Here is a 17,690-nt window from a genome sequence, read left to right as displayed (position 1 = left end):
GAAACCATCCTTCTAACATCAAGCTATACCAAGGCCTGAAAAATTTAAAAATCAAAACCATACCAAAGGAAACCTCATTCTACTTAAGTAACATGTTGATTTAAAAGCCATCAATGTTAACGTTAGTCCAGAACAGCCTCAGCTGCAAACCTTTTTCTCAGAAGAAAATAATATACAAATAGACATAAGTCTGGAAATAAGGCATAAAAGGGAAAGCTGTAGTTGGCACCATGTTGCTGGAGTAGGCACTGGGAGTAGTTTTCTGCCTGGTGTGCTTGGCGTTGGAGTCTGTAGCCCTGAGAACACAACACTCTGAAGCACTCATCACACATTTGACCTTTGATGTAGTTGCTCTCAGAGTTTACAACGGAATAGTAGGAAGTGAGAATACTTACCCCAATCTCTTCAGAAATCACTTTCCCCACGCAGTATCCTCTTTTTAGTTTCTGCCTACCACTGAGCAGAAAGTTCTGTCGTCATTTACAATAACCCAGTATGATACCTGGCCATTTTTTCTACACACATCCTCTTAATCAACAGGAAAGTAGGGGTGAGGAGATAGTTTGGAGGTAGGGCAAGATCCTCTTCTTTCTCAGTACTGGTGCCCAGTTCAGAAATAGTGGCTTCTTGGATCCATAAACTATCAGGCGTGAGTATGTGTCACGTTAACACAGGATATTTCAGTCACTGTCTGTATTCCTGGCTGTACTTCTGAGTGGGATATTTTTTGACTGGAGTACACCGAGCTATGATGATTGTCTGTACCCTCCTTAATACCCCTTATGCCAACAAAACCTTTGCAGTTTCTTTGGCTTTGCTGATGAAAAAATCTGTTTGTTTACCTCCACGGTGGATTAAAGTGGCCGGAAGTTTTCATACCTAGCTATCAACTGTGCTTCTCTCTCCAAGGTCATACAGGGACATCCTGTGCTTCTGATCCACCCCAGCCTAATCTGTTAATGACAACCACTGTTGGTGTGAATTTATGCTAGCTAGTTTCCAAAATGTTCAGCGTCCTACCGTTAAACCATCAGTGTGCATGAGTCAGCACCCATAACTTTACTGGGAATCATCATGATATAACTTAACCAAGAGAAAACATTTGGTTGGCACATACTGCATTGCCTGGGGAGCCTGGCTAGCAGAATTAAATTGATGGGAGTTCTTCTAATCTCTAGTGACGCCTTGCGGACAGACAGCTCTGGTTTGCTCTTTGCTGACTGATGTTTCACCAACTTATCCCACCTCATATAGCTGGTCAGGTCAGGTAGGGTGGTTGGGCCACTTCAAAGCACAACTGAGATCATGCCAATTGGACCTGCTAAACTCTTTGTTTCTGCAGTTCTTATGCTCAGTTTCCACCAGTGTTGAATAAAGAATTTTTAACACTATGCAATCTTGATGCTGTTTTGCAACACATTAGGTTTAAAGCAACAAATAAACAAATATGACTAATACAGAGACCTGAAAACTTATATTCCAGTCTCAAGGATTTCATCTCACTTCTCTGTCATTACTGAATAATTATGTTCACTGTTTCTCTGGCATAAATACACTCAAACCTGCCAAAAAATGATAAACCAAGCAATAACATGCTCTTTTCTTTCTCCTTCAAGAAATAAACTACTTTTGAGTTGTTTTCCAGAGAAATGGCGTACTCTACTCCAAGGTCCTTGTGTGCACTCGTGGAGAAAGCCTTTACTCTTGGCTGGTTGTGTTGTTAACAGTACACTCAGAGATGACGTTCTGCCTGGAAGGCTGAAATCCAAGAGATGATTCAAAAGATGAAGGTCCAATTTATAAAACCAAGAAGCCTTTAATATCAAAAAGTAGGAGAGCAGCCATGAAAGGAATTGCTTCTTGGTTTAAAATACTGAAAATTTTGTGGTTTATATGGGAGTTTCCAGATCGCATTTTTTGAACCAGTAAGCTAGACAGAGATAAGACATGCCAAGCACAATATAGGATTACAACCAGAAGAAAAACACTCAAAATGAAAAACCCAGTCCAGCAATATTTCAATGGTGCAGTTTTTTACCATGTGGCTGGTTAAAGTCTAGAACAAGTTTCCCAGAACTTGTAGAGTCTGCGTCCTTGGAAATACTCAAACTCAGCTGGACATGGCTCTGAGCAACCTCATCCAGTTGGACCTGCTCTGGATAGAAGCTGGATTGGACATCTCCAGAGATCTCTTCCAATGTATATGATTATGTGATTTTTACAGAACAGATGCTAGCCCCACCAGTGCCTTTAGGACAACCTCCTCCCAAATGTGTCTGCTGTTCAGTCTCCTTGGGTGGGATTCATTTCACTTCATGAGAGGTCTAGCCCCAGCAGAGACTTTGGTTGCTTTAGCAGTCAGTGTCAAGAAAGAGATATTTCCAGAAGCAGTTCAGTACATGTTTTGTTGTCTTCTGTTTTAGGATGAGATACATCTGGACATGCCTGTCTCATTCCACTGAGTCTATTAGAGGTCCAAACAAGTAACTTAGGTGGGTCACTGAACTTCAGACAGCTCCATTAGGTTAAACTAATCCCACCCTAGCAGGGCAAGTACCAACAGCTTGGTACTTGGTATGAAGATGTTCATGCACCTCTTCAGAATACCTTTTCATATTGCAGTTGTCTTGCACAAAATATGTCTAATTTAGATGGAGAAATAAAGGAGCAGCTACAAGACTCATTTGCAAAATCTTCAACTCCTTTCAGGTAAAGAGAAACAACTACTATCAACATCTGATCATGCTGGTGGTGCCACCTGGTTTTGTTCCCTCCCAGAGGAAAGACAGGAAATGCAGCTGTTAACACCTGGAACACACACCTAAACCAAATCAAATAATGACATTGTTGGGCCTGTGGCTCTGTAGGGTGGATGGGGAAGAAATGTTCAACCGTTTTGGAAGGGCTCTGGTCTGAACCAATATGCAATTTCAGCAGTCTCAGATCACTTGCTTGCAGCTAAACACAGTGTGATCATTTCAATGCTGTTTTGAAGCATTATCTTATTTTGATTAACAGGATGCCTTTTCTGATGTAACATGGTGGGTTTTTTTTCTTGTGATAACCAAAATTAAAAACATACGGATGTCAGAATTCCTTCATTAAGCAGTCCAGCCTTTGTAATAAAATATTAATATTTTCCTTTTTTTTTTTTTTCCAGAAAAGGGATTTATAAATATAACTGACTCTAAAGAAGATTTTGAAATTGGTGAGGAAGAATTTTGCTTTGCAGTTAACTTTACAGCATATCCCCCGGTTAGATGCATGTGGCTATTTTCCAAAAAAGCCTTTTCATGTAAACAAAGTTACAGTGTGGATGGACACAGGTACTTTAGTATTTTGGAATAATTTGATATGATAATGTTTACTCTTTATATCCTATTTGGACTACTTAGTGTCCATATTTTGTACTCTCTTTGTGGTTTTAAAATGTGGATGGCCACGTGATGAAGCTGTGTTAATAAAAGACACTCAAACATTGTTTTTGCTTTCAAAAACAGTTCATGCAGATAACTTCTAGAATCACTTTATTCTCCATGTTGTAATAAACCCTTTGGAAAGTTATGCCTCTAGCCACCCTTTAGTTTGCATGCATTTTGCCATTCCCCTTCTCTCTGACATAATTTCTCAGTTACAGATCTGTTGTGGTTTTCATACTGGATTACAAGTTCCATGTGTTACTTTTTTGTCATCTTGTTCTTGATGGTGTTCCCAATGTCTTTCAAACTGCTCAAATCAAATCCAGGGTCCCGTAGTTTCCCAGGCCACCATTAGATCTGTTCAGCTCTGCCTATGCCAGTTCTCCTCATTACCCAGGTCATGTATTCTTCTGCTACTGAAAAACATGTTTTGAATAAACCTATTAGTTATCTACCTTTTCTGTTATTTCCCACAATGAAGTTCTGGCATGAATCCTGTTTAAGGCTAATGTTTTCTCCATTCCCTAGGCTTTCTAATTTCTCGATAACATTATCTAATTTCCTTCAGAGTTTCTTTCAGAGTAGTCCCATGGTTTTCAAGGTAACAGCTCTTACTCACGTCAATGAAAATAAAGCCAAGCTACTCCTTTTAAATTTTAGCTTTAAAGCTAAGCAGGACCTAGGCATGGGTTAAGGTGCCTGCACTGATTTCTTCTCATATTTTTAAAACCTCTCTTTGCATCTGCATAAAACTGTCACAGCCTTGATTACACTTTTTACAGTTTCTTTCCGTAGTATTTTGGTACGCTTAGTTTTATCTGCTAGCTTGTCAAGTCATCTTTGCAACAGACTGGTCTTTTCATCTGCATCAGATGGTGTATTGGAGTCAGACCTTCACAAGGTTCAGAGACAGCTCAGTTCAGATTAGTGAGTTGTCATCTCCTGGCAATGGCACAGGAACTCTGTCCCTGCTGATAAAGTGAGGGCTGTCAGCAAACTTTGATAGCGTTGGGTGGATGTTGGTGACTAATCTGCAATGCCTGACATGGACTAGGCAAATCTGTTATTTGTGGTCAAGCGTGATTTGGGAAATGAGGTCTCAGGAGAGGGCCATGAGCATTTACTCATCCTTGTCCCACAGGTACCTCCCTCCAGCTGATAATGCTGAGCTGATTTGCTTTGCAGCTGTTGTGGACCTCTTCTCACTGCTTGTAAGAGCAGCAGTCAGTTTTGCTTGCGTGATTGACAGCTGGTGTAAATTCAGTCCATATAGGAAGAAGGTGCTATCGACTGGGCCGAGAATAACAATTGTGAGAACTCCTGATATATTAATAGCTTAGGTAACCCTCATTAATCATAAGGTGCAGCCACTGGTGGCCTGGGATTTATGAGTCACTTCAGATAGGCTGTGCAGTGCAGGAGTGGTGATTGCTGAGCGCTGATCACCACCTGCAGGATGGGGAAATATCCAGCCTGTGTCCCCGGAGCAGCATGTCCTGGGCCGGCTCAGCCACAACCACAGCCATAGCTTGAGCTTGGCCTGGAGGCTGCTTCAAACAGGCAGCTCAGCCATCCATCTGACTGCACTGTTGGTGAAACACTTTTTTTTTTAATGTTCATTTAGGTAGTTATACTTTGCGTTTACTTATCATTCTATTTATTTTATGGAAAAACATAATTGAGGGAAAAATACGTTCATTTGGTGATTATTTTGTCTGACAAGTACATTCTTCTGTACAAACATCCCCCAAAACTATCCAGTTCTGGCTGAATGCTAGCATTGAATAGTGATGTCTTATACCCGAGGAAAGAGAGTAGGGGTAGATATTTCATTCAGTTTAAAGTTTGCAGAAGCAGAAAGGAGTAGGGAGGTCAGGAGATTCTGCCTACGAGCTGTAGCACCACAGATTTCTATGTGATTTTTGAGCAGAAGGTTTCTCAAAACAAAAAAGGTCATCACATATCTTTATGCATTGTGAACCTAACTTTGCCAATTTTATGTGGCTTCTGTGTAATCCCATCTCCCAACAGTTCTACTTTATTCCTTTCATATCCTTTTTCATTTCCTGTTTTTTTCTTTTGTTTTGTTTTTAATATCTGCCATTTCCTTATCAATTTGTTCCTCCTGATTATGGATCATATTAAATGTTATTAATTAATTCTGTCCCCTTCTTTAGCTTTTAATTTCAAGTCCCTCGAATTCATCTCTCCTGTCAGTGCCCTTACGCGTTTTCAGAGATTTCTTCAGAATGTCCATTTTCTATTTGCTCTTGTTGTCTCTCTGTTTTAGCACACTGCTGATTTTCACTTCCCCTCTAAGAGCAAATGAGTGTTCATACACAGAATGACCTACGTTAAATTTATAATATTTATCTTACATCCCTTTACATTTTCAGGTATCAAAGACACTCTTTTTAAATTACTTTCTCATTTCATTAGGATTTAATTCTTCAGGCTTGAGATTTCAGAAGCAACATATGATTTGTGGTTTCTCCTGCCTTCAGTATCCATTTTGAGACATCTTAAAAGAGGTCTGATTTTTAAAAAGTCTCTGAGTTCTGAGGCATCTGTAAGGCCATTTCAGATGAAGACATTCAAAAGCCAATAACCATATGAAAGTGTTGCCTTAGTCAGAAGGCATAATTGCTGGGGACTTTGGTCTGAGCTTTCTTGCTTTAGAATTGCAAGATGATATTTGGTCTCTTAGTTCATTTGTATACATCTTGCTTAATGAGAAACACCCTGATTTTAACTACCTGGATTTCTTGTTCCAAGCTCATTACTGCTTTATTTTACTTTGCAGTTTACTGGTATATGCTGTCTTTTTTCCTGTCTGCTTCAAACTCCCTGTTATGCCTGCTTGCCTTTACCACTGAAGTTGCACTGGGGGCCTCCTGCCCAGTTTTCCTTGAGCAGTCAGCTAAAACATCTGGCCCCAAAAAGACAGCAATTAAACTTAAGATGAGATTTTGAGATTTTCTTAAGTTCTCTTCTAACATTGGTGAGTTGCTATAGCTGCAGTTTAAATATGACAATTGCCCTGACAACAATAACCTAGTCAAAATGACAGAAATAGGATGCCATCCCTCTAAAGTGATATATTCCCTTCTCCTTACTTCATCCCATGTCTCACAAACAGCAACTCAACAAGTCAGTTGTGCAGGAATCTTTAGGTCTGTGCAGTGCTCCATTGTTAGCTTCTGTCCAAGGACTTGGTAGAGCCCTGCCTCACCACTTCAATTGGCACAAGCCATTCCTGCATGGTTTGGGTCTCGGCTTGCTGTCATCTCCGTAGGGATTAGTAGGATGCTGGCCTTCCTCCTGCAGGAATATCTTGATGGTTGGTGCTTTGTCTCATTAATAATGAACTTGTGATGATTATTTCATTTCTGAGTTTCTGTCAGATCTTTCTGCTTGGAGAGATTTATCTTGTATGATCCTAGCTGTCATTGTTATTTCCTAATACTGTTTGTCATATCAGCTACAAACTCCCGTCAAAATCCTTTGGAGAGAGTTTGATCCATTGCAGGTCTTACCATCTGTGCCTGGATGTGACATATACCTTGTCTTCTAATGGACTGGAAGCAAAATCAGAGCCTGACAGCCCACATGCACTCCAGGAACTATGAGGCAAATTGCAGAATGAAATCAATATTGCAGGAAAAAGATATTCTCTTATCAAAACGGTTATATTCTGGGGTTTATATTCTCTAATGAAAAATCATTTAGGCTGGGTTCCTCATTAGAAGATGTTTATTTATTTCAGATGTACATAGTCTTGACTACATTTTAAATATTTTTCAAGTCAGTCTTTTGTCCTTTTCCTGTCTTTTCTTTGCTCCACAGCATTTCATCAAAGTTCTGCAACCATCAGCACCGGTCTGGGATATATGTCTTTTATGCTGAAAATGATGACATGGCCAAGACCAAAAAATTTATTCTGTATGTGAGAAGTAAGTGAGAAAACAATTCCTGTGAAGATTTAACAAAGTCTGGGATCTTACCACTGATATAAATGGATTTCATATGTTGCTTTTCCCTTGGTATTGCCCATTGCATTTACGTAGATTTATTGTTAAAAATGAAAAAGCACGAGGCAAAAATGTGATTCTCTGTGCTGCACTACTGAAATCCAGGCACTGAGTTGGGGAAGGATGCCAGCTGCTTGTGGGTCATATTTCTTGTGTTAGTCAGGGATAGAGAACAGAGGAAGGAGGAGGAGGTTATTAAGCTTTTTTTCTCTTCCTTTTAGTCTGCCATAAACAGAAAGGACAGAATATGAGAAATTAGTCATATACTGAGAAAATTAATACTTCTTAAGAAAACCCCAAAGCCCAGGAGCTCAGTAAAATACATTAACTGTATTCTAACTCTACAGAGCCAAAATAAAAGTGACTACTGTAGAAACCACATGAGACGCAGTGAGAGGAAACACTTATCCTCCTCAGGTGTTCACTTTCTATGGTGTGTTTATGTAATTTTTTTCATAAGAGCATTTGTGAGTTAATGCAGTTTGTCTGAAGACTCTTTGGTGTGTGACACGTATGCCAGGGCTGTGCTGCCTTGTGCACCCCTGCCCATGATTCATACACATGCACAGTCTTGCCCAGTGCTCTTGGTTGTCTCAGTTGTGCCATGTGACTGCAGCAGCTCACCCTTGCTCTAGGTCAGGGAGCATTATTTATTATATATTATTTATACAGGGATCCTCTGTACGTATTTTGTACAAGCTGGACACCCAGAACTGGGGTGGCAAGGGAATCCTAGAGCCAACTGCTTTCTCCAAGTCAGAAAAGCAGAAGTCAAGACTTCTAATTTTGGCTCTGCTGCTGTTTTGGTCTGGCTATGCCCGCACAGAGAAGTGGCTGCGCCCCTTGCCTTGCCCACAATGCCTTTCCACAGAACTGAGGCACAGGGCTGGAGGAAGGAGGAGGACCAAGACCTGCACCCAGGTCTCACAGTGACATGCGATCGGGTTATTTTGAAAACACAGAAGCAGATCTTGGTCTTGGCAGATGTAGCATTGCCACATAAACGTAAAAGCTTTGGCCACTGAAGTGCTGGCAGAAATTGTTTTGTGTTATCTTGTTGCAGGAAAGCCTGAAGTAACAGTGCAGTTGTCATTCAAGCAGATCTCCTGTGTTGCTGACAGTTATCCTGCTTCATCCTGGGTTTGGAGGAACTGTCCCGAACTGAACTCATCCAAGTAAATAATTTTCCTTCTTTTTGAACCATTGCTAAGACTATATCCAAGATATACTTGGTCAAATGAAGACTGGCTTGTAAGAAACTAAGTGTAAAATTCACCCTCAACCATTTGTGCAAGGGTGCATGGTGGCCCACTCCAGGAGAACTGAATCACCACAACTAGGCAAAGTTTTCAATTTCTTTTTTTTTAATTGACATCAAATGAAGTCTATAAAGGTCTGTATCTCAGGCTATTTACACTGAAATAAACCCCACTGGGTTTATATCAACAGTTAGGTAGTTACAAAGTCAAATCTAAGTTTTTCTCTTGGTCTGTCAAACTTAGAGAAAATTCAGGAAATGCATTGATTAATATGGGCTTGATTCATTAGTTAAGCTTTGGTTACTACAGCTGTTATGGTGACCTGTAACTAAAGCCAGTAAATCAGTGAGAGTGTTGCCAGTAAAGTTATTGAGAGTGTTTCCACTTCCTCTTTTTATTTAGGGCAATGAGTCAGGCCCTAATAGGCTGAAATAGCTTTGAGCTGTTTTATGAATTCTGCAGGTTTTATGTTAGATGTGCCAAACAACTAATAATCCCATGGTGCATGAGAATTTGGAGTCAAGTTACCTCTTGGGAGATTGTGGATAAAGTTCTAAGTATTTTAATTAGATTAAAAAAAAAAAAAAATCTAGACCATTTTCTCATCCATACCTCTGAAAAGGCTTCTAACATCAATCTGTGCAGAAATGGAAGAGGAAAGAAAACATCCAGCTAGTGATTTCAGAATACTCCTCCAAACAGCTTTCAGGAACGAAAATGCTGTGACATTTCTTTCCTTGGGAACTTCCACGTGTAGAAGCTAGTATGCATAGGTAGAGCTGAATAAATTTTATTTATTTGCTTACTTCCTCTTTATTTATGTGGACAGTAAACTAGGTAGTAAGCCAAGAAATTATAGAAAAACTAAAAGTCAACATTTTCTCTGTGTAGCCTTCCTTTCCCTCATGCGTAACATTCCCTCTACCTATCAGGTCTTAAATAAGTCACTAATATGGGTGAATGCTCTCCATCATGAATGAGAGAAACTTTGTGGTTGAAATCATGTACTCTCAGGGAAAGGAGTTAGAACTTCTACCGTGGCTTCATTTTGTATTTATTGTTTTAGTGGCGGCTCATTTGGAGCTGCTCAGTGCTTTGAGTGTTTGAGGTAAAGGTGAAACTAGTGGGAACAGATGTGATAGGGGAGGTCATGACAGCTGTGAATTGGTGATGGCCACGGGGGTCAGAGGGTGCAAGTGTCCTGCCAGGACAGTGGAGGAGAGTGGGAGTGAGCCCAGTGTAGAATGTAGGGAGCCCAGTTCACCCCCCGCTGACCCTGCCATGTCCATCACCAAAAAATAAGAATGGCAACTGGTCTGAAGCCTCACGCTAACAGTGACAAATAAAAAACAAACCCATCTATCCCTCCTTTCTTCCCTCAGTCCCAACACAGACAAAAGCCATGTTTTGAAGCATCCCAGCTCCTCCTCTGGCAAATGCCACTGTGAGTCAAAAATCAAAACTGGTCTGCCTTCTTTTTCAGCTGTACAGAAGAAATCACTGAGGGGATCCACAACTTCTTGCCAGAGAGGAGATCCCTGGGGTCATGGATTTCAAGCAGTACTTTAGATATAAAGGAGACAACAACAACCTTCTCTGTTGAGTGCTGTGCAAACAATTCTGCCGGTTCAACCTGCAAAAAGAGTTTAATTAACCTGGCAGGTACCATGAACAAGTTCTTTAACACAGGTTTTCTCAATTAAAGCTGGCATGGAGAATTTACAGTATTTTTTATCTAGCTGATGGCTGACCATGCAATGGCATTGCAGGTAAAACACAAGCACTGTGTGGGAAATGATGGGTGAGAGAGCAATAAATGTCTCCTCTGGTCCCAAAGTGGGGGCTCCCCTCATTAAAATGAGCAGGAATTTCACATTAGTAGGAGATGCAGATTGGAGCCATGGCAATGTTTGGGTTTGCTTTTTTATTTCCTCTTGGTAATCCATATCTGAAACCTGGAGTCATCAGCTTTGGGAAGAGCTTAAGCCACTTTGGTAGCTGGGAGCAGGTATTGGCTCTTGTTCCTCTCCTGGACATCATTGTGGTGCTATCAGAAAAGCCCATGGGAGCTCTTCTCACCCCGTGGAGGTCGTTGCATGCCCGAGCATGAGCATGACTGAGCCAACAGACCCACTCAAGGGACAGTCCCTGTCTGGGAAGCAGGAGTGAGTACCAGAGGAGTGACCTTCTTAAACCTCTGTAAGTGGGTGGCAGAAAGCTAAGGCCTGATTTAAGAACCACTGTTCAATCTCCCTTCTTGTAGGTGACATGACAGATTCTTTCCTTGTTGAACAAGTCAATATGATTACTTGCCCATACATTTTATACTTGTGGCACCATATCCATCCCATAGAGCAAAATATTTTAGTTACAGGAAACATGCTGTGGCACCTGGGAAGTGTTTTGAAAGATCCAGATGTTTGCAGTACAGAGATTTCATTTGTCATGGACAAACAAGCTGTTTGGTGCTTTTGACTGCAACTGGCAAAAGCTGTGACCACTGATAGAGTTTGAGCATTCATGTTGAAATTACAATAAAAAGTAAGCATGATACTTACACTCTTAGAAACTATGGGAATATGAGGACAGGTCTCATGTAACATTTACCTACCCACCAAAGCCTTGTAGTACGGTCTTGACTTATTAAGAGAGTTCCTGGCTGAGCAACAGATAAATGCTCTGAGCAGGTTGTGTCCAGTCCATCCACTAATAACTGGTACCTTGGTACCTAACGTACAGTGCTTGGGGAAAGGCACAGGGAGACGGGAGGGAGATGCAATGAGAGGAGGAATTGTTTATTCCTCTTTATGCTCACAAAGTCCAATCCATGGACCACATTAACATCTCCATGCATTTAGATTTATTAACTGGTGTAGCATTTTTTTTGTATGATAGACAGATGTCAGAATTGCCCAGCGCTTGACACCTCCTGCCTGGCTCCTTGCTTTGCACATGGCTCCATCTCATTCCCTGTGCTGAGGAGGCTCAGGTGTGAGAGGACTGCAAACTGGCCAAAACAACAAAATCACTGTGGGTTCTACTTGCACCTTTAGCTGTGCACACACAAGCTCTGATTCAGTGAGTAGTAATCCTTGTCTCTTAAAGTTGCAGGAGCTGTTTCTTCCCCCCTGGACAATGCTGCATTCTATGCCTCAACTGGATTTTTCCTCCTATTGATCGCTTTTTTATTTGTGTTCATTTTTCTTAAATACAGAAAGGTAAAAGCAAACGTAAATTTCTGCCCCTTCTTTTGTTCCTACCAGGCTCTTTCTTCTTCTCTAAGACTTATTCCACTTTTTTTTTTTTCCTTCTTCTAAAGCAATTTAGATATGAAAGCCAGTTGCAAATGATACAGATGGTAGGTCCATTGGATAATGATTACATCTACGTCGACTTCCGAGAATTTGAATATGATCTCAAATGGGAATTTCCCAGGGAAAATCTGGAATTTGGTGAGCAGTCCACAAGGCACATCACAATGCTGGAGTAGTAGCCTGTGCTGTACTAGCTGCAAATAACATTGGAATATTGTGTCTTGTAGGAGAGGTCCTCGGTTCTGGGGCTTTTGGGAAAGTGGTGAATGCGACCGCTTATGGAATTAGCAATGCTGGAGATTCAGTCCAGGTCGCAGTCAAAATGCTAAAAGGTACGATAAACTCGGAGTGCCTTTCACAAGCAGTGATGTATTCTGTCGTCTCCAAAGCAGAAGTAGTGGTGGAAGAAATTGTTTTATATACAGACTTAGCAGATACACCTCAGAAATGCTTGCTATCAAAATCCTGTCAAAGTGCTTTCAAAATCCTATTTCAGTTTGGAAAAGTATTGCTGAAGTGCCTTCTTCCTGCAATGTGTTGCATTTTGTCCTAACCGCCGGAGATCTGCATTGTGTAGGGAAGTATCGAGCTGCTCTGTTCTAAGAAGAACAAATGCAAATTCATGGTGCACATTAGCTTGCTGGTCACATTACTGACTCTATGGACTTTGGAGTAAGATACATTTTTCTCCTAGCGCTGCCTAGCTGTCACACTCCCTCCGCCTCCTGTGTCTGAGCTAGCTTGTTTGCAAAACTTCTAGCACATCTTCCTGTAGTCTTCTTGATGACACAAGCAATTTCTTTCCATCTTTCCTTATGGGTCAGGCTTCTTAAACCTCTAATACTCCTTACTGCTTTGCTCTGGCCTCTCTCTAAACTGTCTTGGCCCCTCATAAAAGCAGTGTCCGGGAGTGAGTCTCCCTGGCAGCAAGCAGAGGAAGAGGGCTGCCTCACTGGTTCCCAAGTACCACAACCCTGTGGATAGAATCATAGAATCGTTTAGGTTGGAAAACAACTTTAAGATCATCAAGTCCAACGGTTAACCTAGCACTGTCAAATCCACCATTAAACCATATTCCTAAGTGCCACATCTACACATCTTTTAAACCCCTCCAGGGATGGTGATTCAACCACTTCCCTGGGCAGCCTGTTCCAATATCTGACAAACCCTTTGGTGAAAAATTTTTTCCTAATATCCAATCTAAACCTCCTCTGGTGCTACCTGAGGCTGTTTCCTCTCCTTCTGTCAGTTGCTACTTGGGAAAAGAGACCAACACACACCTCACCCACCTGTTGATACATAATGGGATGAACTTCACATTGGCAGAAACACCAGGACCCTGTTCACCTGTGTGCCCACACAGCCCCTTTCTGACAGCACTGCTGTCCAGCTCTTCACACCCTATTTGCAGATGTACATCAACTTTACGCTTCCTTGGTCCGCTCTTCTGTGGTTGTCTTTATCTAAGTTCAATTTGATCAGTTTGGTTCACATCCCCAATTCACTCTGATCATAAGGACCAAATGCTTGCTGAAAAAAAAGCCTAAAGCTATTACTGAAACACAGGGTTGTCCTCTTAGCTATTGGATTGCAACTGTTTGCATGCCATATGGCTGTTAAGACATTTTTTTCTCTTAGCATTTCTCTCCAACAGGGTTGACTGCCATTTTTTTCTGGGCTTGTGGACACCTTAGTACATTGCTGTCATTCCTTGCCAGCCCCAAAATGACAGATATTAATGTTTTATGGCTGCTTTCTCAAACATTCAAATGATACACATTCACACACACATTTACTTTCCACCTTTGACTAAATATTTTTATACTGTACAACATTTTTGGGATGTTCTCAAATACACTGTCAGTGCAATGAATTTGAAATTAAGACTTGCATGTGACAAAGCAGCACAACCATTTAAATTTGTATTTCTTCATTAGAGATTTCCAAATCCATGTTATTACTTTTACAGAAAAACCTGATGCTTCAGAAAAAGATGCTCTAATGTCTGAGCTGAAAATGATGACTCACATTGGAAGCCATGAAAATATTGTGAACCTACTAGGAGCTTGTACTGTGTCAGGTAACTTGCAATTGTGGATAGGTACCAATTAAAACCTCCAGACTAATGAGGACTCCTGAACAGAAAAGAAGTATCAGAAACCGATTATTGAAAGCAGTATTAAAATCATCCAAGACATGATTAATCACCTATTCCTCAGGCTGCTGTTCTCCACCTCTCAATCCTGCCTTCGCCCAGCCAATTTTACTGTTCTGTGCTGACCCAAAATAAGATAAAGGTGAACTGAAAATAAAGTTGAAGCCATGCATCCATACAAAAATGGATCCTTTCTAATTGTACCTGGATAAAGTGATACTATAGCCCTTCTCAAGGCTTTCATATCCATCCTCCAATAGACTTTACAGTCTTTTTCTGGTGTGCCCTACCTTTCTTGACAGGGGCTTTCTGGCAGAAATGTCCACAAATACATAGTTGATCTTTCTGAGCCAGAAGTAGTGATGCCAATGCAAGAATTTGCAGGGGTGATGTTAGACCACTCCGAGCTCCTGGGCCATTCATTCTGCTCCTGCTCTCTTGTCATGGCTTTTCTCCAGGCCTGTCTGGATCAGGAAGAGGAGGTATTTTTCCTTTCTCAAGAAAATGGTCTGACTGGTGCTCCACTCAGACACATCCTCTAGCAAGGTCTTTCCCTCCTACAGCTCATCTCAGCAAGCACATTTGGCTTTCAGGTGGCCTTCATGGAAAAAGAGATATTTCTAGAGCATGGAGGTAATGCAGATAAATGAAAGGGAGTAGGCCAAAGGATACAAACTAACATAATCAAGATAATTAACAGGGGCCATCTTCTGCTTGAACCATGTATGGTTTAGACAATATGTTGCATCTTTATAGCCTGTGTTGTCCTCCCCAGTGCCATTGGTATGGGCAAGGATCTTTGTGCCTTCTTAGAGTTTTGCAATCCACCTTGGGAGATGCACCACGGGGAAAAATCAGCTGCGCAGACTTTCCAAAGGGACATTACAGTCAGTAACTACAGTCAGTAAACATTACCTGTCTATCAGTACCAGTCAGCTACCTGGGAAGAGGAGATGCTTGGGACATTTAATATGGATTAGTCCTAGGAGATGAGACATCATTAGGACACTAATGTGGAGAGTGCCATAGATAGTAGAAGGCATTTACATTTCCAACTATTTCAGGACCAATTTACTTGATATTCGAATATTGTTGCTATGGTGACCTACTGAACTACTTAAGGAGCAAGAGAGAAAAGTTTCACTGGACATTGACGGATATTTTTAAACAGCACAACTTCAGCTTTTACCACAATATCCATTTGAACCAAAATTCCAGGTAAAGCATTCAGCAACAGTTTAATACTTTACAAAGCTACTGTCTCTTTTTAAGCTGCATTTTCAGCTCTGCTGTAAGCTGGTGAAATTATTGAATTGTTGAGAATATGCACTCACATAGTTTAATAAGCAGCGCCTTGGGAGGATTTGATTCTCCTTAGGATGTTCTTCTCACAGAACTGCAAAAGACAAGCAGTCCCTTTATTCTCTTTCCGGTTTTGAGAAGACTCATGTCTGTGCCCAAATTTTTAATAGCAATAACTGATCATGCTTTTTCACTGAGAAACATTTTTTGTGTAGAAGATTATGTGACCCATTGTGTGTAACCTTTGAAAATATGTCACCCACTCCAGGAAGGGAATTCACCTGAAGTATGGTGTGAATACAACTCTATGCAGAGAGGATGAATTTGAAATCACACAAAGTCAAAACATGAACGTGACATCTAGATCAAATGGGATTGTGCTGTATTCTGAGGAAGGTAAGAGATTAATTGCTTTTATTTCTAGTAATTCTGTAATTAATGTATTTACCATATTCTTGCTCTACTCATACTACATTCAGTGACATAGGAGGCCTCTTTCTATCATATGTCTCTCTTCCCTCCTGGCAGAAATTTTGCTGGAGAAGCATTCAACAGTACTTAAGACCAGAGGCTGATGTTTCTGGTCCTGCTTTACATAATATTTGAGTATGAATATACTCTCTCATTTATTTCGTGTCTGAGCAAAGGATGCAAAAGAAGAATGTTTTTTGTGATGTTCTTTGTAGGAGCACATGAAGATGCTTCTAACGGTCAGTAGAACTAATCAGAAAGTGAGGAAGCCCATGGAAAACTCATACTCCTGGTTATTTTTTACAGATAAAATTGAACATGCAAGCAGGCAAACAGATGAAGAGGAGGATTTTAATGTGCTCACTTTTGAAGACCTTCTTTGCTTCTCTTATCAAATTGCCAAAGGAATGGAGTTTCTGGAGTCCAAATCGGTATGATGAAGGGTAGCAAATTGCTTAGGTAGAAAAGACAGCAAAAATAGGTCAGTCTAGTAAAAGGCGGAGTGAGGAACAGAGCCACACAGTGGCAGGCTTGAACCATACCTCCTTCCCCGACTTTATAGGAAAGACTGGATTGCAGTTTCAGGCATGACTCAAAGTAAGACATGGCTGCACACTGCTGCCTGCTCTGGCCCTTGCCACAAGCAACCGTGGACTGTCCAGCTTGCTCATTCTGCAAACAGCTTGGGTGAAAGGAGGCACCAGTTCAGAGAGCTCTGTACAAGCTCAGGGAATTATCTTCTTCTAATACCAAATGCTGCAGAGCATTAATCAATCCATCCTTTTCTTCTAAGTGCATCCACAGAGACCTTGCTGCCCGGAATATACTAGTGACCCATGGAAAAGTGATGAAAATATGTGACTTTGGCCTTGCCAGGGATGTAGTGAACGACTCCAACTACATCGTCAGGGGCAGTGTAAGTTCCTGAATGCTCTCTATTTTTCATACCATTGTAAGAATTGTAAGGAACTAAGGAAGTTAAGCTTTGCATTTTTGAATTCTTTGTTAGCTTTATAGATATCTGCACAGACAGTGCAGAATTGTCACTTTTTTCCTGCCCTTATAATTAACCAAATCAAGCTAATGATAGCACTGTAAATGAGATGATACCCATGTCCTTCCTAAAGCACATTAAAATCCATTGGTGGAAGTGCTGGGAATTGTTCACTGTTATGGACAATAATAGTACAGAAGCAACAGCATATGTGTGGAGTACGCCAGATCCTCCAGCTATATGAAGAAGTAGAGTGGACATCTCCATCTGAGCTACTCACGCTGGAAGTCAGCAAAGAGAAAAAGGCTCTTCCAAGGCTGAGCTCATGTCCTTCTTAAATAGTCATCTAAAATAGATGAGATTAATTAGCTCCTTAGAAGTGCCTATTTCTCACTTCTGGAGAAATTTAAAGGGATTGCTAAAAGAGGCCCAGCTTTCCATACAGCAAACGTGAATTGATCCTACTCAAGCAGTGAGAACTACAGTGAGATGTCTCAAAAACCTGCGTCACAACATGACCTGGCTTGTTTTCCCTCTGTCTGTACAGGCTCGTTTACCAGTAAAGTGGATGGCTCCTGAAAGCTTATTCGAGAGGACGTACACAATGAAGAGTGATGTCTGGTCTTACGGAATATTACTATGGGAAATATTCTCTTTGGGTACGAATTCTGTTGGATATGCAACAAAAGAACACTCCTTGGTTTTGGCAGCTTCTAAATGAACATATATTCTCCAATATTCTCTG

The 17,690-nt window shown here is 41.0% G+C and overlaps 1 protein-coding gene across 1 annotated transcript in view; it reads left to right on the top strand.

Moving 5' to 3' along the window:
• FLT3 (fms related receptor tyrosine kinase 3) overlaps nucleotides 1-17,690 on the top strand; it is a 42,953-nt gene that overhangs the window by 21,570 nt on the left and 3,693 nt on the right. Inside the window, exons 9-21 of the mRNA XM_065848164.2 lie at nucleotides 3,161-3,326; nucleotides 7,266-7,372; nucleotides 8,514-8,625; nucleotides 10,193-10,371; nucleotides 11,815-11,927; nucleotides 12,029-12,161; nucleotides 12,251-12,355; nucleotides 13,993-14,103; nucleotides 15,243-15,396; nucleotides 15,749-15,876; nucleotides 16,258-16,382; nucleotides 16,745-16,867; nucleotides 17,493-17,604. Coding sequence (XP_065704236.2) covers nucleotides 3,161-3,326; nucleotides 7,266-7,372; nucleotides 8,514-8,625; nucleotides 10,193-10,371; nucleotides 11,815-11,927; nucleotides 12,029-12,161; nucleotides 12,251-12,355; nucleotides 13,993-14,103; nucleotides 15,243-15,396; nucleotides 15,749-15,876; nucleotides 16,258-16,382; nucleotides 16,745-16,867; nucleotides 17,493-17,604 — 1,668 coding nt within the window. The remainder of the gene's footprint in view (nucleotides 1-3,160; nucleotides 3,327-7,265; nucleotides 7,373-8,513; nucleotides 8,626-10,192; nucleotides 10,372-11,814; nucleotides 11,928-12,028; nucleotides 12,162-12,250; nucleotides 12,356-13,992; nucleotides 14,104-15,242; nucleotides 15,397-15,748; nucleotides 15,877-16,257; nucleotides 16,383-16,744; nucleotides 16,868-17,492; nucleotides 17,605-17,690) is intronic.

This window comes from Patagioenas fasciata, chromosome 1 (assembly GCF_037038585.1).
Source record: "Patagioenas fasciata isolate bPatFas1 chromosome 1, bPatFas1.hap1, whole genome shotgun sequence".
In the NCBI taxonomy this organism is placed as follows: Eukaryota; Metazoa; Chordata; class Aves; order Columbiformes; family Columbidae; genus Patagioenas; species Patagioenas fasciata.
This window is presented reverse-complemented; position numbering and strand designations above follow the sequence as displayed.